The following is a 20,690-nucleotide window of genomic DNA, read 5'->3' as shown; positions in this document are numbered from 1 at the left end:
AATATATAATGTATGTCCTGTATTATTGACATATCTATAATGATCATTATAGTTTCCCGACTGCATATGAAGGCACCATGAGTCATACAGTCTATGTTTCAAACCCTTCAACGCGGCAGCAGTGAGTCGGTTCAAGAGAAAAGCAAATCCAGCTGTGTGTCCTCTGCAGCTGGTCTGCGAGAAAAAGTCACGTCAGTCCCACATCTGTTGCTGAGAAATGGACAAACGAAAGGCTGTAAAACTCATGTTGTCGAACCTGTCAACGCTCAACTTTGACCATTTCTGCTACGAGCTTGTGCACCGCAGAACGTTGCCGCGGGTCGCGCTCAACAGGGTGGAGGGAAAAAGCTTCTTAGAGATCACAGAGGTCCTGATATCCACTTTCAGTGAGACCCGAGCTGTCGAAGTGTCTGCTGAGTTATTGAACGAGATTGATTGCAACAAAGAAGCAGCCCAACTGTGTGAGTACTTCATGGTTTGATGCAGTCAGTCTTTTCGACTGAAGAACATTGAGCCCTACATGTCTGTTGCAGATTATAGCATTTATTCTTATATTTCTACACAGTTTAGGACATTTAACCGCCTTATCTTTACTTTCACTTCAGAGCAGGGGCTCGGGCTGCCGGTTATGGCTTGAAAGGATCCGTCTTGTGTAAAACTCTCGCGAGAGTTTGGCTGAATGTCACGTGGCTGAATGTTTACGTTTGGCAGTCAGCCTTTCAGTTACGATCGTTAACATCAGTAGGCCACAGCAAATAATGATGAGAAGCTAAACTATCTATTAATTATGTGAATTACAGGGAGTGTGATTGTTGAAATAGGGTGTTAGCGGTCTTGCTGGTGTTCAAAGAAGAATGACAACACTGTAGATCACCAACACTATGGTTTATTTTTTATTCAAAGGCAAATCAACGTTGTCGCAGTAAAAGTCCCAAGATAGTTCCTGGTGCAATACAATGTTCCCTTGCAGTGTTTTACTATTATGTCTGATGTTTCTCTATTAATATTGCTGCTGCATTAATGTGTATGTTGCGTCATGTTACTTCTGTAGTGTAGATGTGTTTCCGAGCCGCTCCGATTACGAGAGTTAGAACGAGAACGTGACGTCATATTTACACTAGACGGATCCTTTCTAGCCATAACCCGGGCTGCCTGAGGGCAGAGAACCGCCCTACTTGCTTCCTATAGGCCAGGGTATTTTCAGTGTCTATCTTTGTTATACAGTGTTTCTCAATGAGAAATATAACTCTTTTTATGTCCTTCTTTCTGCATGTGCTTAAAAAAATAGGCTGTTGAATGTAGAAAATAATGAAAACAATTATTTAATTCCTATATAAATTATTGTGATGTGTATTGGAAAGTTAATGTTTAGACATCGTTAAAGCTTCCCTTTTGAACAATGTTTGTATTAACATTTTATACAATAAAAGACATGCACACATACAGAAGTGGGCTTCGAAAGCTCAACATTCCCTGAGGTACAGGTGCTAGAAAAACAAACAAACGGATGCACAGCAAACATAAATTAAAAGAGTAATACAAAAAAAGCTAAATAATTATAATAAAATATATTTCAAAACAACCCTTCATACAAAGACATATCGTACGCACATTTCAAAATTGAGTAACATTTGCAGCCAAAGTAAATTCAATTCAATGCAGTTCCATGGTTTGTAGTTTGAACTCACAAATCACATTATGAGGTTTATAGTCAGTAGTACTCAATTATCCTCATCATCAGCTCCATACCTTAGAAGAATGTGTTTTGCCTGAAAAAAAATAAGCCACACATTGTACAGAAACCATTCACCATAAAAAAAGATATCATGCCCAAACCCAAGCTTTGAGTCTAGAGAACCATTGTTTGTTCATGTGTCCTATGTTTAATCTGTATCTTATGTGCAATTGTAATTCTGTCTTTTTATTTCTAATGGTGTCTTTCTTTCTTGTTTGCAGTGAAAGATACCGGTTTATAGCCCTAGAAACCTGGTTCCAGTGACAGTGAGTCCTTTTCCTGTTTTAAAAGAGAAAAACATCCTTTTCATGTGTTCAAAATGTCTGTGGTTGAAAATAGGCATGTGCCTTTTGACCTCCCCACCTGTGTTTTTCCTACTATGGCAGCATGTAAACATTTCTGCTTTGAACACATCCAACAAAAACATTGATTTGAATTGTATTAAACACACAGTGTGAGGTGTTAGGAAGCTCTTTCCAAAGCCAGTATGGAGGAATGATTACAAACTAAACTGTTTCAGTGCAGTTCTGATACTACTCTTTCCTCAGAATCAGATTGGTAAAAGGATTAAAGCAAACTGGCTGAACAGGATTCCAAATGTATTGCTTAATGGTTCCAGGGATGGCAGTCGTAACACCCCATGTGGTATGTTCTACTATAAGATTACATGTCAGTTGTTAGACACTTTTATCCAGTACATACTCAATACTGTGGACAATCCACACAGGAGCAATTTGGGGTGAAGTGTCTTGCCCAGGGACGCAATGACATGCTGACTGCAGTGGGGTTTGAACCTGTGCTCCCCTGATCCAAACACCCACGCACTAGTCCACTGCGCCACACGCCTCCGCCTAAGATCATATAGTAGATCATTTCTCAACCTCCAGGAGAAAGTGATTTTTTGCTTTTGGATTATGCGCAAACATAATAAGTCTTTATTTATATAGCACTGTTCTTAACAGGAGCGGGAGCGGTACTGCAGTCTCTTTACCGCACCGTTGTGACGAAAAGGGAGCTGAGCCAGAAGGCAAAGCTCTCTGTCTACCGGGCCATTTTCGTTCCTACCCTCACCTATGGTCATGAAGGATGGGTCATGACCGAAAGAACAAGATCGCGGGTACAAGCGGCCGAGATGGGTTTTCTCCGCAGGGTGGCTGGTGTCTCCCTTAGGGATAAGGTGAGAAGTTCGGTCATCCGGGAGGGACTCGGAGTTGAACCGCTCCTCCTTCGCGTCGAAAGGAGCCAGTTGAGGTGGTTCGGGCACCTAGTTAGGATGCCACCTGGGCGCCTCCCTAGGGAGGTGTTCCAGGCACGTCCAGCTGGGAAGAGACCGAGGGGTAGACCTAGAACCAGATGGAGGGATTATATCTCTTCTCTGGCCTGGGAGCGCCTTGGGATCCCCCAGTCAGAGCTGGTTGATGTGGCCAGGGAAAAGAAAGTTTGGGGCTCTCTGCTGGAACTGCTACCTCCGCGACCCGACCACGGATAAGCGGGAGAAGATGGATGGATGGATGGATGTTCTTAACACTGTTAAAAAATAAGAATCATAAAAACACCAGAGGATAAATGACATGAGAGCCCGCCTGGCACGTAACATTAATAAAAACAAAGTACATGGAACATGGGACCATTGTTTTAAGATGTACTTGAAAAAAAATGAACAACCAAATTGTAGAGAAACTTTAAATCATAAGTGATCTCATCCCCAAACCCATAAACTCCAGGTTTAGCAAGCCAATCACAGCATGCCCGTTAATGTGTCCTACATTATACCTGTGTTTCAAGTTATTATTCTCTCTTATTTCTTACTCAGTATCTTAATGCTGTGGTTTTATTCAGACTGATTACAGAACCTAATCGTTATCAGATCACTGAACCCTAAATGTCTACTTGCAGATAAATTAGTGACACATTTACAACGTTTAATCTGAATTAATAATTTGTAGTAGGCATTTATGAAGCTATAAACCATCGTCTCCCCACGTTTATTTTATGATCATCCATTTATCTAAAAAACTTAAACAATAGTTTGATTTGCTATTATTTTCTGAAGAATGGCCTTTTTTTCTGCATTAAGTTGTTTACATTTAAAGCATTGGGCAAAGACTGTATTTACAAATGAAATGTTTTCTTATTGTTTTTACAGCTGCAAGACATCAGGAGCTGTAGGGTGCGGTCTCCATTCGTGATAATGCAACATCTCAGAACATGTTTCACTGCCTTCATGCATGATGTTAGCTCTTCATTTCTTTAAGAGAAAGAAGAATAATCTGATATAATTTATATCAATAGCTTCCATCCTAATTGAGATCTCCACAACAACCAACTGAAAAAAATGTGTACAGTGCCTATAGAAAATAATCAAACCCCTTTGAAATAGTGACTATCATAGAGCCTGAAATATAAATCCATTAAAAAAAATACTTTTTCCAGCTTTATTTACAAATGTAGCTTTACAACATCAAACTAATGAAAAAAGGTGACAGTTCTGGATATTAATACAAACTGAAAAACTAGAATAACAGGGTTTTAGAAGTGTTTCGGAATAGAAATTCAAGAAACAGCTGGTTTTATTTATTATTTTAAGTAATACAAATCACTTCAATTGATGTCAGGTGGTGGGCAATTAGCCTAATGTTGGATCTGGAAGTTGCATCTGAGCATATTCCTAAACTCTAAGGGACTGATGACTTAACAAAACCAGGTATTTAACTGATCAATGTTTAATAATCGTCCAGAATTTGGTCATTTTCGCTTTGATGATGAGGGTTATAATGTGTACATACAGCTAAAAAAAATGAATTTTTGGAACATTCAACTCAATTTTTCCTTGTCACATTAAAGTTTTGAATGAAATCATAATCATTGTTGATAATGGTCTGTATTGTGTCTCTGTTTCCTCATCTTTCACACGTACGCAACATGAACTGCCCAGCAAGATTATTGTCACTCAAGAGGGTAATCTGAAACTGAAACACTAATGAATTTGTACTCTGTTGTCATTATAAAAAGTATTTCTTGTGTCTTTTCATCTGTGACTCTCAGGATGTGTAAGGCATGAGTATTCAGTGTTCCTTTTAAAACATTTTCTTTTTTTCTTTACATCAATTAACTGAGTCAATTGAAGAAAACAAGCAGGTCTCCATGTAAATGAAGGTGTCTTTGGCGTATGAGGCCCTGACACATTTATGCGGCTATACATGAACAAATTCCTAAAAAGCTGCCTGCATTATACAGAAAATGCTCTTTAAACAAAACTCTTAATGGCTATTCCTGCCATTATAAGACAAAAGCATCATGTAGGCCCATATGCTACAGTAGCTAAAGGGATTTCTTAATATTAATAAACTACGTAAACCTACTTAAATCCATTTTGTTAATGTAATCCAGTCAGGGGGATTTACAATCTGTGATATCCTCTGACTTGAACCTGGATATCTGTAAACAAAAAGATCCCATCCCAACCTAAATGATATTATAAATCAAGTAATCAGTTTGCTTTTTCACACTCAGTGTCTCTGCCTTGTTGTTGAGGCATCTAGATTCTGCCTCAGTTTGTCCAGAATCACTGCTAGAGCTCTGCGTCTGGTGAAGGTAGAATCCTCTGGTCTGAAACCAGGAGTTCTGCTTAATACTTTTACCCTCCACATCACTGTAGATCTAAATGGTGGGTTTGCAGCCCATGAACACATTTAAAAAGCTCAGTTTTAATCAGCTCGTTTCTCAAAGCCTGTTTGTTGGTAGCAAACCAATTTTCATCTGCATGCAGCGTCTTGTTTGTAACATTCCAAGTTTCACTATGACCCAGCCTTGTGTCAATGAGTTGATATTTAATAGAGGTTACATAAAGTGCTGCCTTCCGATACATTCGGTAATACTAACACCAAGTACCTATCCCAATCATATAGCCTTGGCTGTAGGCACTAAAAGCTTTATTTACAAGAGATAAGATATCTTTCAGTAGGCTACTCTCCTGGCTGGCTGAGTGACCTTTGGCTTTTTCCACTGAGGGTTGTGTCTATTTTCACTTTCTAAACCATAAGCATTGAAATATAAGTGAAGTTTCTCAGTAGGATGTATCATTAGATTACTAAGACTTATCAATTTTGCGATTGCGAGAATCGAATTAGGCTAAATTGTCTTTATTCTTGTTTTTACAATCAGCGCTTGAAAAGATAGGCACTTGCAAACGACAATGTATGACAAAATGAGATGCAAGCCACGTGCAACACTGTGAATAAAAAACGTATACTGTGCATTTTAGAGCCGATTAATGGGAGTCAGAGGCGGTGCATTCAGAACGGATTTCCACACTTTATTATCATTAATCCAGACAACGTGAGAACATGAGCTGCTCTGTGTAACCAGCTAGCATGAATGAACTCTCACCGCGGTACCCCCACTAACTGGTCCGGGTTGCAACACACACTGTATGACACAGTGAACTATGTCCCGTAACATACACCACAGCATGCTCATTTCCGTAACCACTATGTTGGCATGTAATAATGTTTTATTTTATAGAGGTTACATCAAGTGCTGCCTTCACATACATTCGGTAATACCAGAGCCCTATAATAGAAGAGTTGCGACAACTCCGTTCACTCCAGTGGACCATTTTTTTACAACAATGGCAGATCGTGGAGCCTCTCAATAGTTCCCGGAAGTTAGCGGCAAGGCTATCGGCGCAGTAGAGTTGCCGCATAATAGACCGTTTGTGATGGACTTTTAAAGGTAAGACGTTTAAAGACTTATATGGCGGATATTATCAGCACATCTGAATCAAATTAACATGTGAATTAAAGCATGTTAGTGGATTGTCCCCCTCTAAATGAGTAGATTTAGGGAACAACAACAGATTAGGCTAGGATACCGGATAAAGTTAGCAACACACGTTAACCATGATCAGCCTTTTAATTGTAAATTCCGTTCTCTTAATGTCATTTCGTCCAACGTTGTGGAATTAATGTACCGGGCGCTACAGTGGAATACGCACATATACCCGCGACTCTTAAAATGAAGGCTCGATAATCAGCTCACAGCATATGAAATGGCATAGGCCTATAGGTTTAAGCAGAGGTAAAGTGCTATTTTACAAGATGGGGGGGGGGGGTCCTCACCTCCTCTAGGGGGGCCTGTACTGCCAAGTGTGTAATTTAAAACATCCCACCATCCTCCACATCCTTTCACCGAGAAAGGAAGTCTCATCAGAGGACATACAGCAAGACGCATCAATAGAGGATCACACAGTTTCTACCAAAACATGTGGCAATATTGGGGCTGGAAGACAGGATTGTGCCTTGCCCATTGTGCCTGTTCAGATCAAGGCTACAAACGGCAGCACAGTGATAAACACTTATGCCTTCCTAGATCCTGGTAGCACGGCCACCTTTTGCTCAAAGCGACTGATGAGGGAGCTTAAGATGAGAGGAAGAGAATCCAAATTCCTGTTGAGAACAATGAATCAGGAAAAGCTTGTGGATAGTCACATCATTTCTGGGTTGGAGGTGGCTGCACTCAACAGTAACAATTACTATGAGCTACCTTCACACAAACTGTAATGCCTGTGACTCGTGACAACATTCCAAAACAGGAAGAGTTAAGTGCATGGCACCACTTAAACTCTGTGAAACTTCCTGTCATGGACGCTGACGTGGAGCTGCTAATTGGAGCTAATGCCTCAAAACTCATTCAACCATGGGAGGTGGTGAACAGCAATGATGATGGACCTTATGGGTTGTCAGTGGACTGCTGAGAGGAGACCGCCAAATTGTAAACAGCTGTCCCACCATTGCAGTTAATCAAATATCATTAACCAGCTTGGAGGAACTGCTGGTAAAGCAATACAACCACGACTTCAATGAGAGATCAGCTGATGAAAAGCCAGAAATGTCCAAAGAAGATCTTACGTTTTTGGAAATCATGAAAAGTTCCGCCAACCTCACTGATGGACATTACGGTCTGAAATTACCTTTCAGAGAAGAAAAAGTGTCAAAGCCAAACAATCGCCATGTTGCTGAGCAAAGGGCTCTGTGTCTTAAAAGGAAATTCAAGAAAAATGCAGCACTTAACGAGGAGTATGTCAACTTTCTGGGCGATGTCATACAAAAGGGCTATGCAGAAAGGGTGCCTGAACAGCAACTGGAAGGCAGAGAAGGAAAAGTCTGGTACATCCCACATCATGGCCTGCATCAGCCTAAAAAGGGGACCTTGAGAGTTGTGTCTGATTGCGGCGCAAGCTTTAAAGGGACATCACTGAACAGCAAGCTACTGCTGCAAAACCTGTGCAGATTAAGCTACAGCTGGGATGATCAAATACCACAAACGAATCAGCTGCAGTGGGTGAAGTGGCTGGACGACCTTCAAAAGCTAAGCATGTTCATTGTGCCAAGGTGTATCAAACCTAAAGATTTTGAACAGGCCACAAGTGCCCAACCTGTGAGCATGGATACGGCACAGTTTCATACCTACGGTTGCAAAATGAACGGAAGGGCTTTCATCTAGCTTTCCTGCTAGGAAAAGCACAAGTTGCTCCAGTAAAGACAGTGACAATCGTGACAATGGAATTAACAGCTGCTGTGCTTGCAGTGCGAGTTGACAAGATGCTGAGAGCTGAGCTGCAGCTAGAGTTGAAAGATTCAACCTTCTGGACGGATAGTACAACTGTACTGAAGTACATTAGGAATGAAACAAAGCGTTTTCACACCTTCGTGGCCAATAGTATTTCTGCTATAAGAGATGCCACTGATATCTCACAATGAAGGTACGTTGGTACGAAGCAAAATCCAGCAGATGAGGCATCTCTAGGCATGAAAGCTGAGCATCTTCTTACTGGCAGCAGATGGATCCGGGAGTACCACTGTTACAGGAACGTCAACGGTGGACAAAGGAGAAGAGGAGTTTCGTCACAGGAGACATCGTCATCGTTGCAGACTCTACTGCCCCCCGTGGATCTTGGTTGCTAGGGAAAGTACTGCAGACCTTTCCTGACGCCCATGGACTGGTGCGGTCTGTTAAGTCTAGACAAAATGCAGTATACTGGAACGACCAGTCACCAAGATCTGTCTTCTCCAGGAAGCTGAATGAAGAACTGACATAGATCCCTATGTTCGGATTACTTTTTCCCTTTTTGGACACTTTTTGACTGACAGTATAGACTGAGACACTCCCGTGCTCTTTACTAGTATTGACTCCACTGGTGTTTTGGTGTAATTGTCACTTTATTATACAATCACAATTAGGGGCCGGTGTGTTGGAGCCAATTTGCTTTGGGTTGTGAACGAGGTTTGTCTGTGTGTGTGTGAACGCGTCATCATCCAATCTGCACACCTGGGAGCACGGGAGGTAATTAAACTATATATGTGGGCACAGGTGATCAGTTGGGATGAGAGGTTAGAGAGGAAGCCACAAGTTTTTCAACCGTGTTGACCGTGTCTGAGCGTGTGCGTGATTATGTTTTAACCAAGATTTTAGATAGGCCTTCCTAAAAGAACATTTTAACGTTGTATAAAGCATTACAAATTACGTCATGGTGGACCTCATCCTTCACCACAACACACGTTGGGAACTCTGACTGCTAACCTCCATGAGTGGCCTTTTTTGATGAGCGATCGCTGCTACACTCACAATACCTCAATATGATCATAACACGATTGCTTTCATATCAGAGATCAGATGAGGTGGAGCTGCCTCCAGCAATAGAGGATGAGGCAGAGAGAAGCAGCAGCAGCACAGGGTTGCAGCAGGTATGTTATGCTGTAGTCAGGTGATTTAAATGTATCAATGAAAGGAAGAAGTGTAGGCTACATGATAAGAAGGGAATACAGTTTGAATAAAAATAGTACAGTGTAACATTACTTTTTAATGCACAAATACGTTGTTACTGTACGATATCAATAACAATAATCACTTTTTTTTTCGGGGCAACCCCCCCCCCCCCCTGTTGGGGAGGTACACGAGCAGCACCCTGCCAAGGCAGTAAACCTAGGGGAAACACTGAATGTCATCACCAGCAGTGAAGAAATGGATAATGTTTCAGGTTTGTTAATCTAATGGTGATATCTGCAGTCTGGCTGACTGAGTAAGAAGTGAAAAAGAGTGATGTAACGTTAATGTTATAGCTAGTAAACATGGAGTAATCACCCTAAGTATACCCTTATATGTTAGCATGTATACAGAACATGACTAAAAATTATCCTAAGATGTAACGTTAACCCTTCATACCTCAGTCTACTTTTAAGACACTAAAGTAACGTATTCCAATTGTTATTTTGTTTTCGCGCGTGGAATTATACCGGCTCTCGTTTCAGTACACTTAACAACAGAACCATAGCAACGGAACTGACAGGCAACGGAACTGACAGGCAACCCTCTGAATCAGACTCAGATTGGCTGTGACTGCATCCACTCAGAGTGTCCGATTCAGAAACGTGACTCTTAGACTCTTTACGTCACAAACAAAGATGGTGGATGAGAATAGATCTATAAACCAGAATCAAGGTGAGACTATCCGCATCCTTTAAAACTCTACGCACATTCGTTTCACCTTAATAAGTAAGCGACTATTTGAGTGAGTTAAGGCATTAGTTTGCTTCATTAAAGGATTTTAATGAATAAGTGTTCTCCAGTGCCTTTTGTCCGCTTTAAGGTATTATTAAGGTAGGGTTAATGTTGCTCTCAAAGTGCACCAGATTGATGCTTTCAACTTCAATATTTTAAAAAAAATCTTCCCGGGGGAGCATGCCCTCTGACCCCCAGAGAGGAGGCGACGACCCCCTAAAGGATGTTCGGTCCACCCGCCACTTATAAAAAATAGCACTGTACCCCTGCACCCCAACCCAACAACTCCTGGGCTAAGCCCCGGATCTCCTACAATCCTAAATCCGCCACTGTTTAAAGTGTTCAAAGTGCAGTTTCAGTGCAAGTCAGTAGAAACGATCTTAAGTTGGCGTGACGTTGAAGTCGTGCGACCCTGCTGCTGTACTGGCTTGTAGTTCGTTTATAGCATAACGTTAGCATTCTGCTCCTGGCGACTAGATTTATGATTCAAAAATTATAAAATTAGGGTTGACATGTGGAGATTATCTGGCTGAACCAAAACGTGATCCCTCTCTTAAATGCGTGTCAACCACAGACCTTATTTTGAGCTATTTTCCAAAATCCTATGGAGAATTTGCATTGGTTTTTGACGAAGGAACCGGAAGAAGTTTACTTCCGGGTTTAAGGACGCGTCACTGCGGCTCTCTATTGGCTTTTTTTTTGATCGAAATGTGATTGTAGTTCGTTGTCAACCTTACCGCGGTACTTAGGAGAAGTCATTTGTGTTTGAATAACGTTTTGTTCATGAGTTATTTATCCGTGAAATCAGAATCTCCCAATATCGTTCCAACTTTACTGAACTAAGCCAGAAGACCGTCTCATTTCGTAGACCGCTAGGTTTGCTGTTCCTTTACTTTATTTTTATATTTATATACATTTATTTTGGACGAAAACGTAGCTTGAGGAAAGGCAAGTGTGGCGTGATCAGTGGCGTTTTTATAAAAGCGGTGGGAAACAAAAAACGTAGATGTCTATAAGCTTCTGCAGTGAGGTTCATGACCTAAATCCAAATATAATATTATTTTCAAAAGCTTTTTTTGTCTGATACTTCAATCATTTTTAAACAGACAGTTCAACAAAAGGATACCCAAAAAAAGTAATGTTATCATTTAAATATTGAATTGTTCTCTCTTAGTAAGATCCCATGTTCAATAAAATTGCGGTCTTACCTTGACTTGAAGATGAAGTCCATTTGCCTATCCTTCTGGACAAAAATCTCTATTACTTTTTTGTAAAAATCCTCCTTATCTTCTTGTAGTTTCAAAAGTCTATCATAAATCTAATCGATAGATTTATGATACGAAAATTATAAAAGTAGGGTAGACATGTGGATATTATCTGGCTGAACAAAACCTGCATTTATCTACGTTTCCCACAGATCTTATTTGGAGCTATTTTCTAAAATCCTATGGAAAAATCTCATTGCTTTTTTGTGGAGGAACCCATGCGCAGCTTACCTCCTGGTTTTAGGACGCATCTCTCGTCTCCTCTTCATACACCACACTTTTCGCGGCGCATGTACTTACAGCCAATCAGCTATGAATTATGTGAGATGACGTATGGTGGGGATGGCAGCTCAGTGCCGCTATAGAATGGCGAAGTCCCTCCCCTTCCGGTGGACCTCCATGGAACCTTATTTCTGAAAAATTATGTATTGAAGTCAATGGAGAGAGAAAGATTATCTTTCGATCCCGTTTGAATTGTGCCACGAATTACACATATGATGTTTGTCAATTTGCAAGTAAAAAAAAAAAAGAATTGTCGTAAAACTGTGAAGTAACACATTTGTTTGTGTGAAACGCTCAATGAACTACATCTCTGGTCTCGCAGAACAACACACGTCACCAAGATGGCCGTCACTACTGTCTTGTCAACAAAACGATTGACTACCCTCGCTATCACCACAATGAAACACGTCCAGAAGAATGTCATGCAAAGCTGCCTGTCTGCCTTCCTTTGATTCTCTCTGAATTGCCTGGTCTTTTTAATGTTTAATGTTAACCATTTGTGCAGATAGCATGACGTAGAAAAGATTGGCGATCGCCGATGCTAGCGTTAGCATTTCTCCCCTGGGCTTAAATTGTGTATTATAGAATGATCACACCGGTGACAGTACTCTTCAAAGGGTTCACGAAATATGACTACTACTCTAACTGTTTAACATGTTGGGTTTCTTGATGTTACTTCATATTAAGGCTAATAAAAATTACAAGGCTGTAATGCTAACTAACGTGCTAGCTACTAGCTAGGTAACTAACTTGATCCAGCCACTCTTGGTCCTTTCATCAGACGGGAAGCGAAAGAACGAGCAAGACCCATTGCTGGTACAACCTGGTACTAAGCACACAGGCATATTGTTAAAGTTATCTTATCTTAGCCAGCACCATATAGATTATATCTATATGGCGCTGATCTTAGCTATCTCTTAATGGAGGAAAACAATTTTGACATCACTTTACCATTTGACATTTACATTTACTTCACCGACTCTGGGATTTGTAGTCTTTCTAGTTGCATATTTTTCATAGTCTTATATTTCAACAGTTTTAACACAAACTGTGAAGTATGTGTAATTCATGGCAAAATTCAAACGGGATTGAAAGATACGTTTTCTCTCTCCATTGACTTCAATACATTATTTTTCCGAAATAAGGTCCCATGGACCGGAAGTAGATGGGCGTGACTTCGCCACTCTATGGTCATTATTTGTTTGCCACACACATTAAATAGGACAATACTCTGAGCATACGCAGTGTAGTTTTTACAGTCACCGTTCACTTAGACAGTGAGAGGGAGGCACATGATCGGGTTTTGTCCCATATGGCTCTAAACAGCTCAATAGGCACACACTGACGACACTAATTAGAAGAACACAGACTAAAACAGCAATGCATAGACGAATCAGATGATTAAACATGATCTTAAAATATATTTTATATATATATATATATTTGTTTTGCATTTTTTTTTAATCATTATTTGTAATACTTTCTTCTGACACTAGGTGAGGCTGTGCTGGTTAAAACTCGAAGAGGCGATGAGGTCTTAAAATGTATGGAAAGGGTCTTAAAAAAGGTCTTAACAGGTATTACATTTGACTTCAGGATTCCTGCATATACCCTGTGTAGATCCTTCACATCCACTGGAGGCAGATTCTGAAAGTAAAATATACACTTCTCACTAGAAATGTAATCATAAAGCCTTATTATGGCCAAACTATCCTACAATTTAGGATTTTCCACTGAAAAAAGTGTTGGATTCAATATTCAAAGCTTTTATTCTCATATGCTCAGCAGCTACAGTTTAGAAATGTCAATGAAATTATTCTGACCTGAGCTCCTCCAACAATGCAACATATATAATAAAATACAAAAATACAAAATAAAAAGTAGTGCACAAAGTTTATATACATTTAATATAATAGAATATGATATTTACAAGAGCAGAATATGAAATTAAATAATGTAAATTAAGAAAAAAATGTAATACGGTGTATTGCGTGGATAATAGACCCAATCACAGTGAACTTTCAAAACTACATTCAATACATTTTTCTTTTTCATCTCACAGTGTACATATTTAAGTAATCATAACACAAAGCTAAAAGTTAATCTGTTTTTCCTTTCTATTTTCAAGAGTGCTTCAGAGGATGGCTGAATTCACAAAACGTGGAGAAGACAGAGAGGAAGAAGTTGGCCGGTTACTACATTTCACAAAAAATACAGGACTTTGTGAAAAGCGGAAAGAAACTGCTTAAAAATATGAAGTAATGGGTGTTTTGAAAATGTTTTCAAATTTGTGTTAATGTTCATTGTGTGTTATAAATTATTTTCCTGCTTCTAATCATTTGATGTATGAGTATTTCTTTACAGACAAACAATACATTCTAAACATTCTGATACCTTTCTGGTAAGGTAGGTGCTCTGATCTGAAATGATAGATGTTCATTGAGCTACTGCAATTGGGTGAGTGTTTCATCATGACCAGCTTAACCATTAAGTAATCCCAGTTAAAGTTCTACTCAAGATCATACCAGTCTGACCAGACTAACCTGCTAGAACACTGTGACCACCAGCTTTTACCAGCTAAACCAGCTACCTGACCAGCTAATGGTGACCAGCTACTAGACCACTGTGACCACCAGCTTTTACCAGCTAAACCAGCTATCTCGACCAGCCAATGGTGACCAGCTAGACTACTGTGACCACCAGCTTTTAACAGCTAAACCAGCTATCCTGACCAGCTAATGGTGACCAGCTAGACCACAGTGACCAAACCAGCTATCCTGACCAGCTAGACTACTGTGACCACCAGTTTATACCAGCTAAACCAGCTATCCCGACCAGCTAATGGTGACCAGCTAGACCAAACCAACCATCCTGACCAGCTAAAGTGTCCAAAACCCCTCTTAATCAGCCATCTAATCCAGCCTAATATTGACTGGACTCATTTTTAGTGCGCGATTAATAGCGTCTTTACGGTAATCAGCGAGAAGCGGTAAGAATAAAAGTGCATGTTTTTGTGCTATATTTTCGATAAAAATATGTTTTACCATAAATCCTTAATACAATTGGTAGGCCTACTGTTGGACTCAGTACTTGTTAGACTACTACCACGAATACAATGAAGTACTTTTACTGTGTACTTTTTGAGTAATACTCGTTTAAAATCCTGTCCTGAGTACACTAATTAATGTATTCTGCTATCTTTGATGAGAGATAACGTAATGTTTTGCAATAAGCTCTTCATGAAATTGATACTGTTGGACTCATTACTACTTGGACTACTGCCACAAGTACAATCAAGTACTTTTACTGTGTACCTTTTGAGTAATCCCCTGTCAAACTCCCCTCCAGAGTACAATAATGCATGTTTTCTGCAATCTTTAATATGAGATAAAATGATTTTTTGCAATAAGTTCTTAATAAAATTGGTACTGTTGGAGTACTACTTGGACTAATACCACAAGTACAATCAAGTACTTTTACTGTGTACTTTTTGAGTAATCCTTTGTCAAACTCCCCTCCCGAGTAGTCCAAGTAGTCCAGCCGTATCAATTTCACGAAGAACTTATTGCAAAAAATCATTTTACCTCTCATCAAAGATAGCAGAAATACAGTAGTGTACTCAGGACAGGAGTTTAAACGAGTATTACTCAAAAGGTACTCAGTGAAAGTACTTGATTGTACTTGCGGTAGTAAGTAGTAGGCCTACTGAGTCCAACAGTATCAATTTCACAAAGAACCTATTGCAAAAAATCATTTTATCTCTCATCAAAGATAGCAGAAAACATGCATTATTACTCTGGAGCGGAGTTTGACAGGGGATTACTCAAAAAGTACACAGTAAAAGTACTTGAGTATACTTGTGGTAGTAGTCCAAGTAGTACTGATTCCAACAGTATCAATTTCACTAAGAATTATAGCAAAAAATAATTTGATCTCTCATCAAAGATATCAGAATACATTAATTTGTGTACTCAGGACAGGAGTTTAAACGAGTATTACTCAAAACGTACACGGTAAAAACACTTGATTGTACTTGTGGTAGTAGTCCAAGTAGTACTGAGTCCAACAATATCAATTTCATGTACAACTTATAGCAACAAATCATGTTATCTCTCATCAAATATAGCATAAGTGGCATGATTTTGTTCTCAGGAAGGGAATTTGAGAGTATTACCCAGAAAAAAACACGTAGTAAGCTACTTCATTTTATTGTAGGTAGCAGTCAAACTAGGAATGAGTCAAACAGTGTCAGTTTTTTTAAGAACGTAATATGGTAAAAATTATTTGTATCGCAAATAAAGCAGAAAAAACATGCATTATTTTACTCTAGTACTACCGTCAGTGCCGCTTCTCGGCGATTACCGTAAAGACGCTATTAATCGCGCACTCAAAAATGAAGCGCTGCTCATTTGACCAACCAAATGCGAGAGACGGCTGAGTTGACCGCAGTAGTTTACGTGCAGTTCTTGGACAAGGATTCAGACATGTTGGTTCAAAAATGAGTAGGCCTATGTTGTTCACAGTGTAGCCGTTTTCTTGTCTTTCATTCTAGGTGTCTCATAAAGACAAAAAAAGGAATCCAGTAATGGGGAAACAAAAGACCAAAACAAATGTAAGCCAATATTTGCAAAGCAATGCAGTGGGCTGGACCAGCGCGATATGAGGCCCTATACGCTCTGCGCACGTACTGTAGGGAGGGGCGCCCTGCTTCCTCTCGAGCGCGGCAGCAGTCGGTTCAAGCGAAAAGGAAAGCAAACTCTGTGTCCTCTGCTGCTGGTCTGGGAGAGAAAGTCACGGCAGTCCCACATCTGTTGGTGAAAAATGGATAAACAAAAGGCTGTAAAACGCATGTTGAAGAATCTGTCAAAGGAGAACTTTGCCAATTTCTGCCACGAGCTTATGACCCGCAAAAAAGAGCCGCGGGTCGCACGCAACAGGGTGGAGGGGAAAAGCGACTTGGATATCCTAGATGTGCTGATTTCCACTTTTGATGAGACCGGAGCTGTCGAAGTGGCAGCGGAGTTATTGAACGAGATAAATTGCAAAAATGATGCAGACCAACTGTGTGAGTACTTCATGGTTTGATGCAGAATGAGAACATAACTTTTTGGACTGATAAACATTGCGCCCTACATCATGTGTGCTTGCAGATTATCACCGACAAATAACAACGTTTAATCGATGAGGGTTTGCCTGAAATAGCCTTTATTCTTATATTTCTACACAGTTTAGGAAATGTAACCGCCGGGACCCGCCCGACTTCCTCTCGAGTCATGTCAGTGTATCCTTATTTAGTAAGCCTATAGTGTAACTCAATAAGAAATTATTTATCTAAAACAAAATAAAAATAATAACATCCTTTTATGTAATCAAAATATCTGTGATTAAAAAGTTAAGATCTTTGCTTTCATAACAATTGAATATACGAGTTAAAACCGCATTAATTGAACATTATTAAACTTACAATTTAGCACTAAACGAGAACTGTGGACTTTGTCTCACATGATAAACATAAAAAATGCGTTAAATCATTCGGACTCTCATGCCCAAAACCAAGCTCTGAAATTAGAAAACATGACAAACCTCAGGAAACCTGTATGTCAAACTGTAATTCCATCATATTACTTTCTAACTTTGTTTTCTTTGTTATTTCAGTGAAAGATACAGGTGTTAAATACTCAGAACCTGGATCCAGTAACAGTGAGTTGATTTCACACAAACAAACAAACATCCTTTCATGTATTCAAAATGACCTTGGGTTAAAAAAAATGTAGGCATGTGCACTGTGTTTTTCTGACGGAGACAGCATATCAACATTTCTGCTGTGAAAACATCTTGATATATTTAAATATGGATGTTGTGGCTTTACATCTAGCCTCAAAACTATTCAATAGAGCAGTTAAACATAGTCCTTTAATTGTGTTAAACTTAGGTTACATTTAGCACAGACTGTGTTTTTTGTCTCTTATGATAACAATTAAAACTGTTTCAGTTTAGTTTTTGCACTACTCTTTCTTCATCAGAGTCAAAATGATAAAAGGCTTAAGGCAAACAGTTCCTAGTCAATCTAGAACAATGTACAACGGTTGTTGGATAACTGGTTAAACAGGTCTCTAGTCTGAATCCATCAAGTGAAATTTATTAGAGTAAATGTGAGTCATGTCAACCTCTCTGCAGTGAGTAGATCATTTCTCCTCCTGATGGAGTAGTAGTGTTTAGACAAGCTCCCATTTTAAACAGCCAATCACAGCATGCAGTGTTAGTGTGTCCTACATTAAACGTGTATGTCAAATTGTCCTCCGTCATATTTCGTGCTAACCATATCTGTCTATTTTTACAGTGGTAGCTACGGGTGGACCGTCCTCAGGTAATGGATCAAAGGACAGTGAGTTGTTTATCTACATTAGGTTTCCTTGCTTATATAAAATAGAAAAACTAGTATAGGATTCAATTTATTTCAAAAAGCGAAAAGTCTTTAGTTCACAAAACTTGAAAGCCCCACACAAAAGACAGTGGAAAGATTTGCAGGGATCTTCTTCAGAATTTGCAGGTTAACATTTCTCCTCAAACTGCACCCTTCACATTGACAACAATTGACTTGACACTATGTGAATTTGGATACAGTGACAAAAACAAAGTGAATAAATGGTGCATAGTCATTTAAGGCTGTGCGATATGGACATAATCACATTTCCGAATATTTCTGGTCAAATACCTCAAAATTGTAGGGTTTACAATTACTGCTTTCCCAAAATATGTAATGCAGTAACACATTTTGTTGAGATTTTGAAAATAATAGAATACCATCAATCTTATTGTTTAAGGTATTTTCTTAAACTGGCAACCAATGACAGTGCCTGTATGTAAAATGAATCTTACATGTCTTACATAGATTGACCGTATTTTGCTGAGTTGCTGTGTGCATGAAAAAAAAAAGCATAAACACCAAACCTGTCCACCATTAAGCAATTTAAATGTTCCCTCAATTTGTTTCAGCTGCGGGACCCTCAGCTGGAGGGACGACAGCTCAATACACCATGGTAGACGGTGGGTGCACACTTGATTTTGGTTTGTGACTAATCAGATTTGACTAGCAACCCAGACTCTGACTATAAAACATACATGCTCATTTACTTCATGATGAATATTTAGAAAAGGCTTTACTTGTTCTAAATAAAGTCTAGGCTATAGACCAATGTAATAAACTGATAAGTGCTGCATTGTTTTTAAACAAATAATTTGACACTTGGGAAATATTCTTTTTTGGTTCTTTCTTTGCCTTATACGAAAAGACAGATAAAACTCTGATGTTGAGACATTTCAACCTTTTTTTCTCCTTCTTGGCAAGAAAATCAACATTTGTATGTCCCATCGTCAAAGCAGAAGATGTGAGAGGTTTATTTCATTGCATTTGGAGAAAACAAGTTTGTAATTGTTAGAAGAAGACCTTATTGTTTCAGATGTGCTTCGATGGCAAAATTGTCAATCCACTAATCCCAAAAATAATTACCAATTTCTCTAAAACACAGAATATGCATCAGGTTTGTGTAGTTATCCCAAATTATTAAACCAACCTTCCACGGACCCACATGCAGATAAACTAATGCAATACACATACATTGAAAATAAAGAAGTCACTGTTATAGAAAATAAAATATAAATCAAGTTGGCTTCATGGCAGCATCAACACTTTACTCATTATTCCCTCCTTCCTCAGGTGAGCACTTTGTGGATAAACATAGAACCGAGCTGATCAAGAGAGTGGATGACGTTCCAGCCATTTTAGATCAGCTCCATCAGGAAAAAGTCATCAATGCATCGATTTATAGTGAAATCATGGTAATCCCAACCTCTCAGAAGAAGATGAGGGAACTCTTCAGTGGTCCCCTGAATGCAGCAGGGCTTCGTGGCAAAGAAGTCTTCTACAGAATCCTTGAGAAAGAGCAGAAATTTCTCATCGAGGATCTAAAGGGAAATTAGTGAATGTTGAGGAGAAATCATTTTTAGACTAAATGTACATTGTGCCTCAAGAAAGAAAAGCATCTTAAACGATTCCAATGGGGAAATAGTAATGTAAATGTCTCTGTGGGGGTTCTATCAAATATAGCTTTTGCACCTTCATGTTTAATCATAGCTCTTTTTTACACTTGGACCAGTCATATTTTATAAAATGAATACGTTTTCCTGTAAGGTTAAAACCTGAGTCAGCAAATCATGTAAGTCATTCATGTAATGTAATGATGTAAGAAATGATTTAGCGTTCTCACCTGACATGTAATGTTTTGATCCAGCAAATCCCAGATGGATTGAGTCTGCTTTTAACCTATTTTTTATAAATTAAAGGATGCTTGATCATGAATGATTATCCTTAGGTTTTGCATGCAGATTTTAATTTAGATTATTCTCTTATGTGCTAAACGATTCTCTTGTTGTTTTTTCCCTCATGAAAATATGTTTACTTTTGGAGGCCAATGTTTTCTATTTCGAAATACATTTTCAATAAACTCTTATAAATATTACACATGTCGAGTGAATAGTGTTTTAAAAGTTGAAGCAAACATAACGATGTAATGAAGTTAACAGATTTAGGAACGTCGCTCTCCTAGATTTGTTTTAATGTTTACATATTATTCTTATTATTTATTAAACTGATTGTTTAGAGGGGTACTGGAAGAAGGTATATTCTTTTGACGTTATCCACAAACATTAATTTATTAACCAACCTCAATTTCTATGAACTACTTGTTTAGCCTTACCTTCTTGTATGTTTGGATGAAGCGAGGCAGGACTTTACTTGGTGATGAAAGTACAGTTTATACATTTAAAGGGGAACTGCAGCAATGTTTAGA

General features: G+C 39.1%; 1 protein-coding gene and 2 long non-coding RNA genes across 5 annotated transcripts; all 3 read left to right on the top strand.

The window, feature by feature from the left end:
- Positions 1 to 78: 78 nt before the first annotated feature.
- LOC307013710 lies at positions 79 to 4,597 on the top strand. The gene is made up of 3 exons (XR_013801026.1): positions 79 to 461; positions 1,957 to 2,001; positions 3,882 to 4,597. It is a non-coding gene; the product is annotated as an uncharacterized lncRNA (long non-coding RNA).
- Positions 4,598 to 6,163: 1,566 nt separating this feature from the next.
- Positions 6,164 to 14,176, top strand: LOC307046012. 2 transcript variants are annotated; one of them, XR_013810046.1, is made up of 3 exons: positions 6,164 to 6,469; positions 9,403 to 9,773; positions 13,338 to 14,176. It is a non-coding gene; the product is annotated as an uncharacterized lncRNA (long non-coding RNA). The 2 variants fall into 2 exon arrangements; XR_013810047.1 differs by having other exon boundaries at positions 6,164 to 9,773.
- A 2,162-nt stretch (positions 14,177 to 16,338) lies between these two features.
- On the top strand, positions 16,339 to 20,360 carry LOC307013130 (apoptosis-associated speck-like protein containing a CARD). Of its 2 annotated transcripts, none has more exons than XM_079640394.1 (5): positions 16,339 to 16,906; positions 17,497 to 17,541; positions 18,182 to 18,208; positions 18,838 to 18,888; positions 19,559 to 20,360. In XM_079640394.1, exons 1-5 carry the CDS (start codon positions 16,663 to 16,665, stop codon positions 19,819 to 19,821), a joined length of 630 nt encoding a protein of 209 aa, XP_079496520.1. In that variant the 5' UTR covers positions 16,339 to 16,662; the 3' UTR covers positions 19,822 to 20,360. The 2 variants fall into 2 exon arrangements, with proteins under 2 accessions (XP_079496520.1, XP_079496519.1); XM_079640393.1 differs by having other exon boundaries at positions 16,341 to 16,906; positions 18,182 to 18,226.
- Positions 20,361 to 20,690: the final 330 nt, after the last annotated feature.

The sequence above is a fragment of the Notothenia rossii genome (genome assembly GCF_949606895.1).
Source record: "Notothenia rossii genome assembly, chromosome: 7".
NCBI lineage: Eukaryota > Metazoa > Chordata > Actinopteri > Perciformes > Nototheniidae > Notothenia > Notothenia rossii.
The sequence above is the reverse complement of the archived record's forward strand: the minus strand, read 5'-3'. Positions and strand labels throughout refer to the sequence as shown.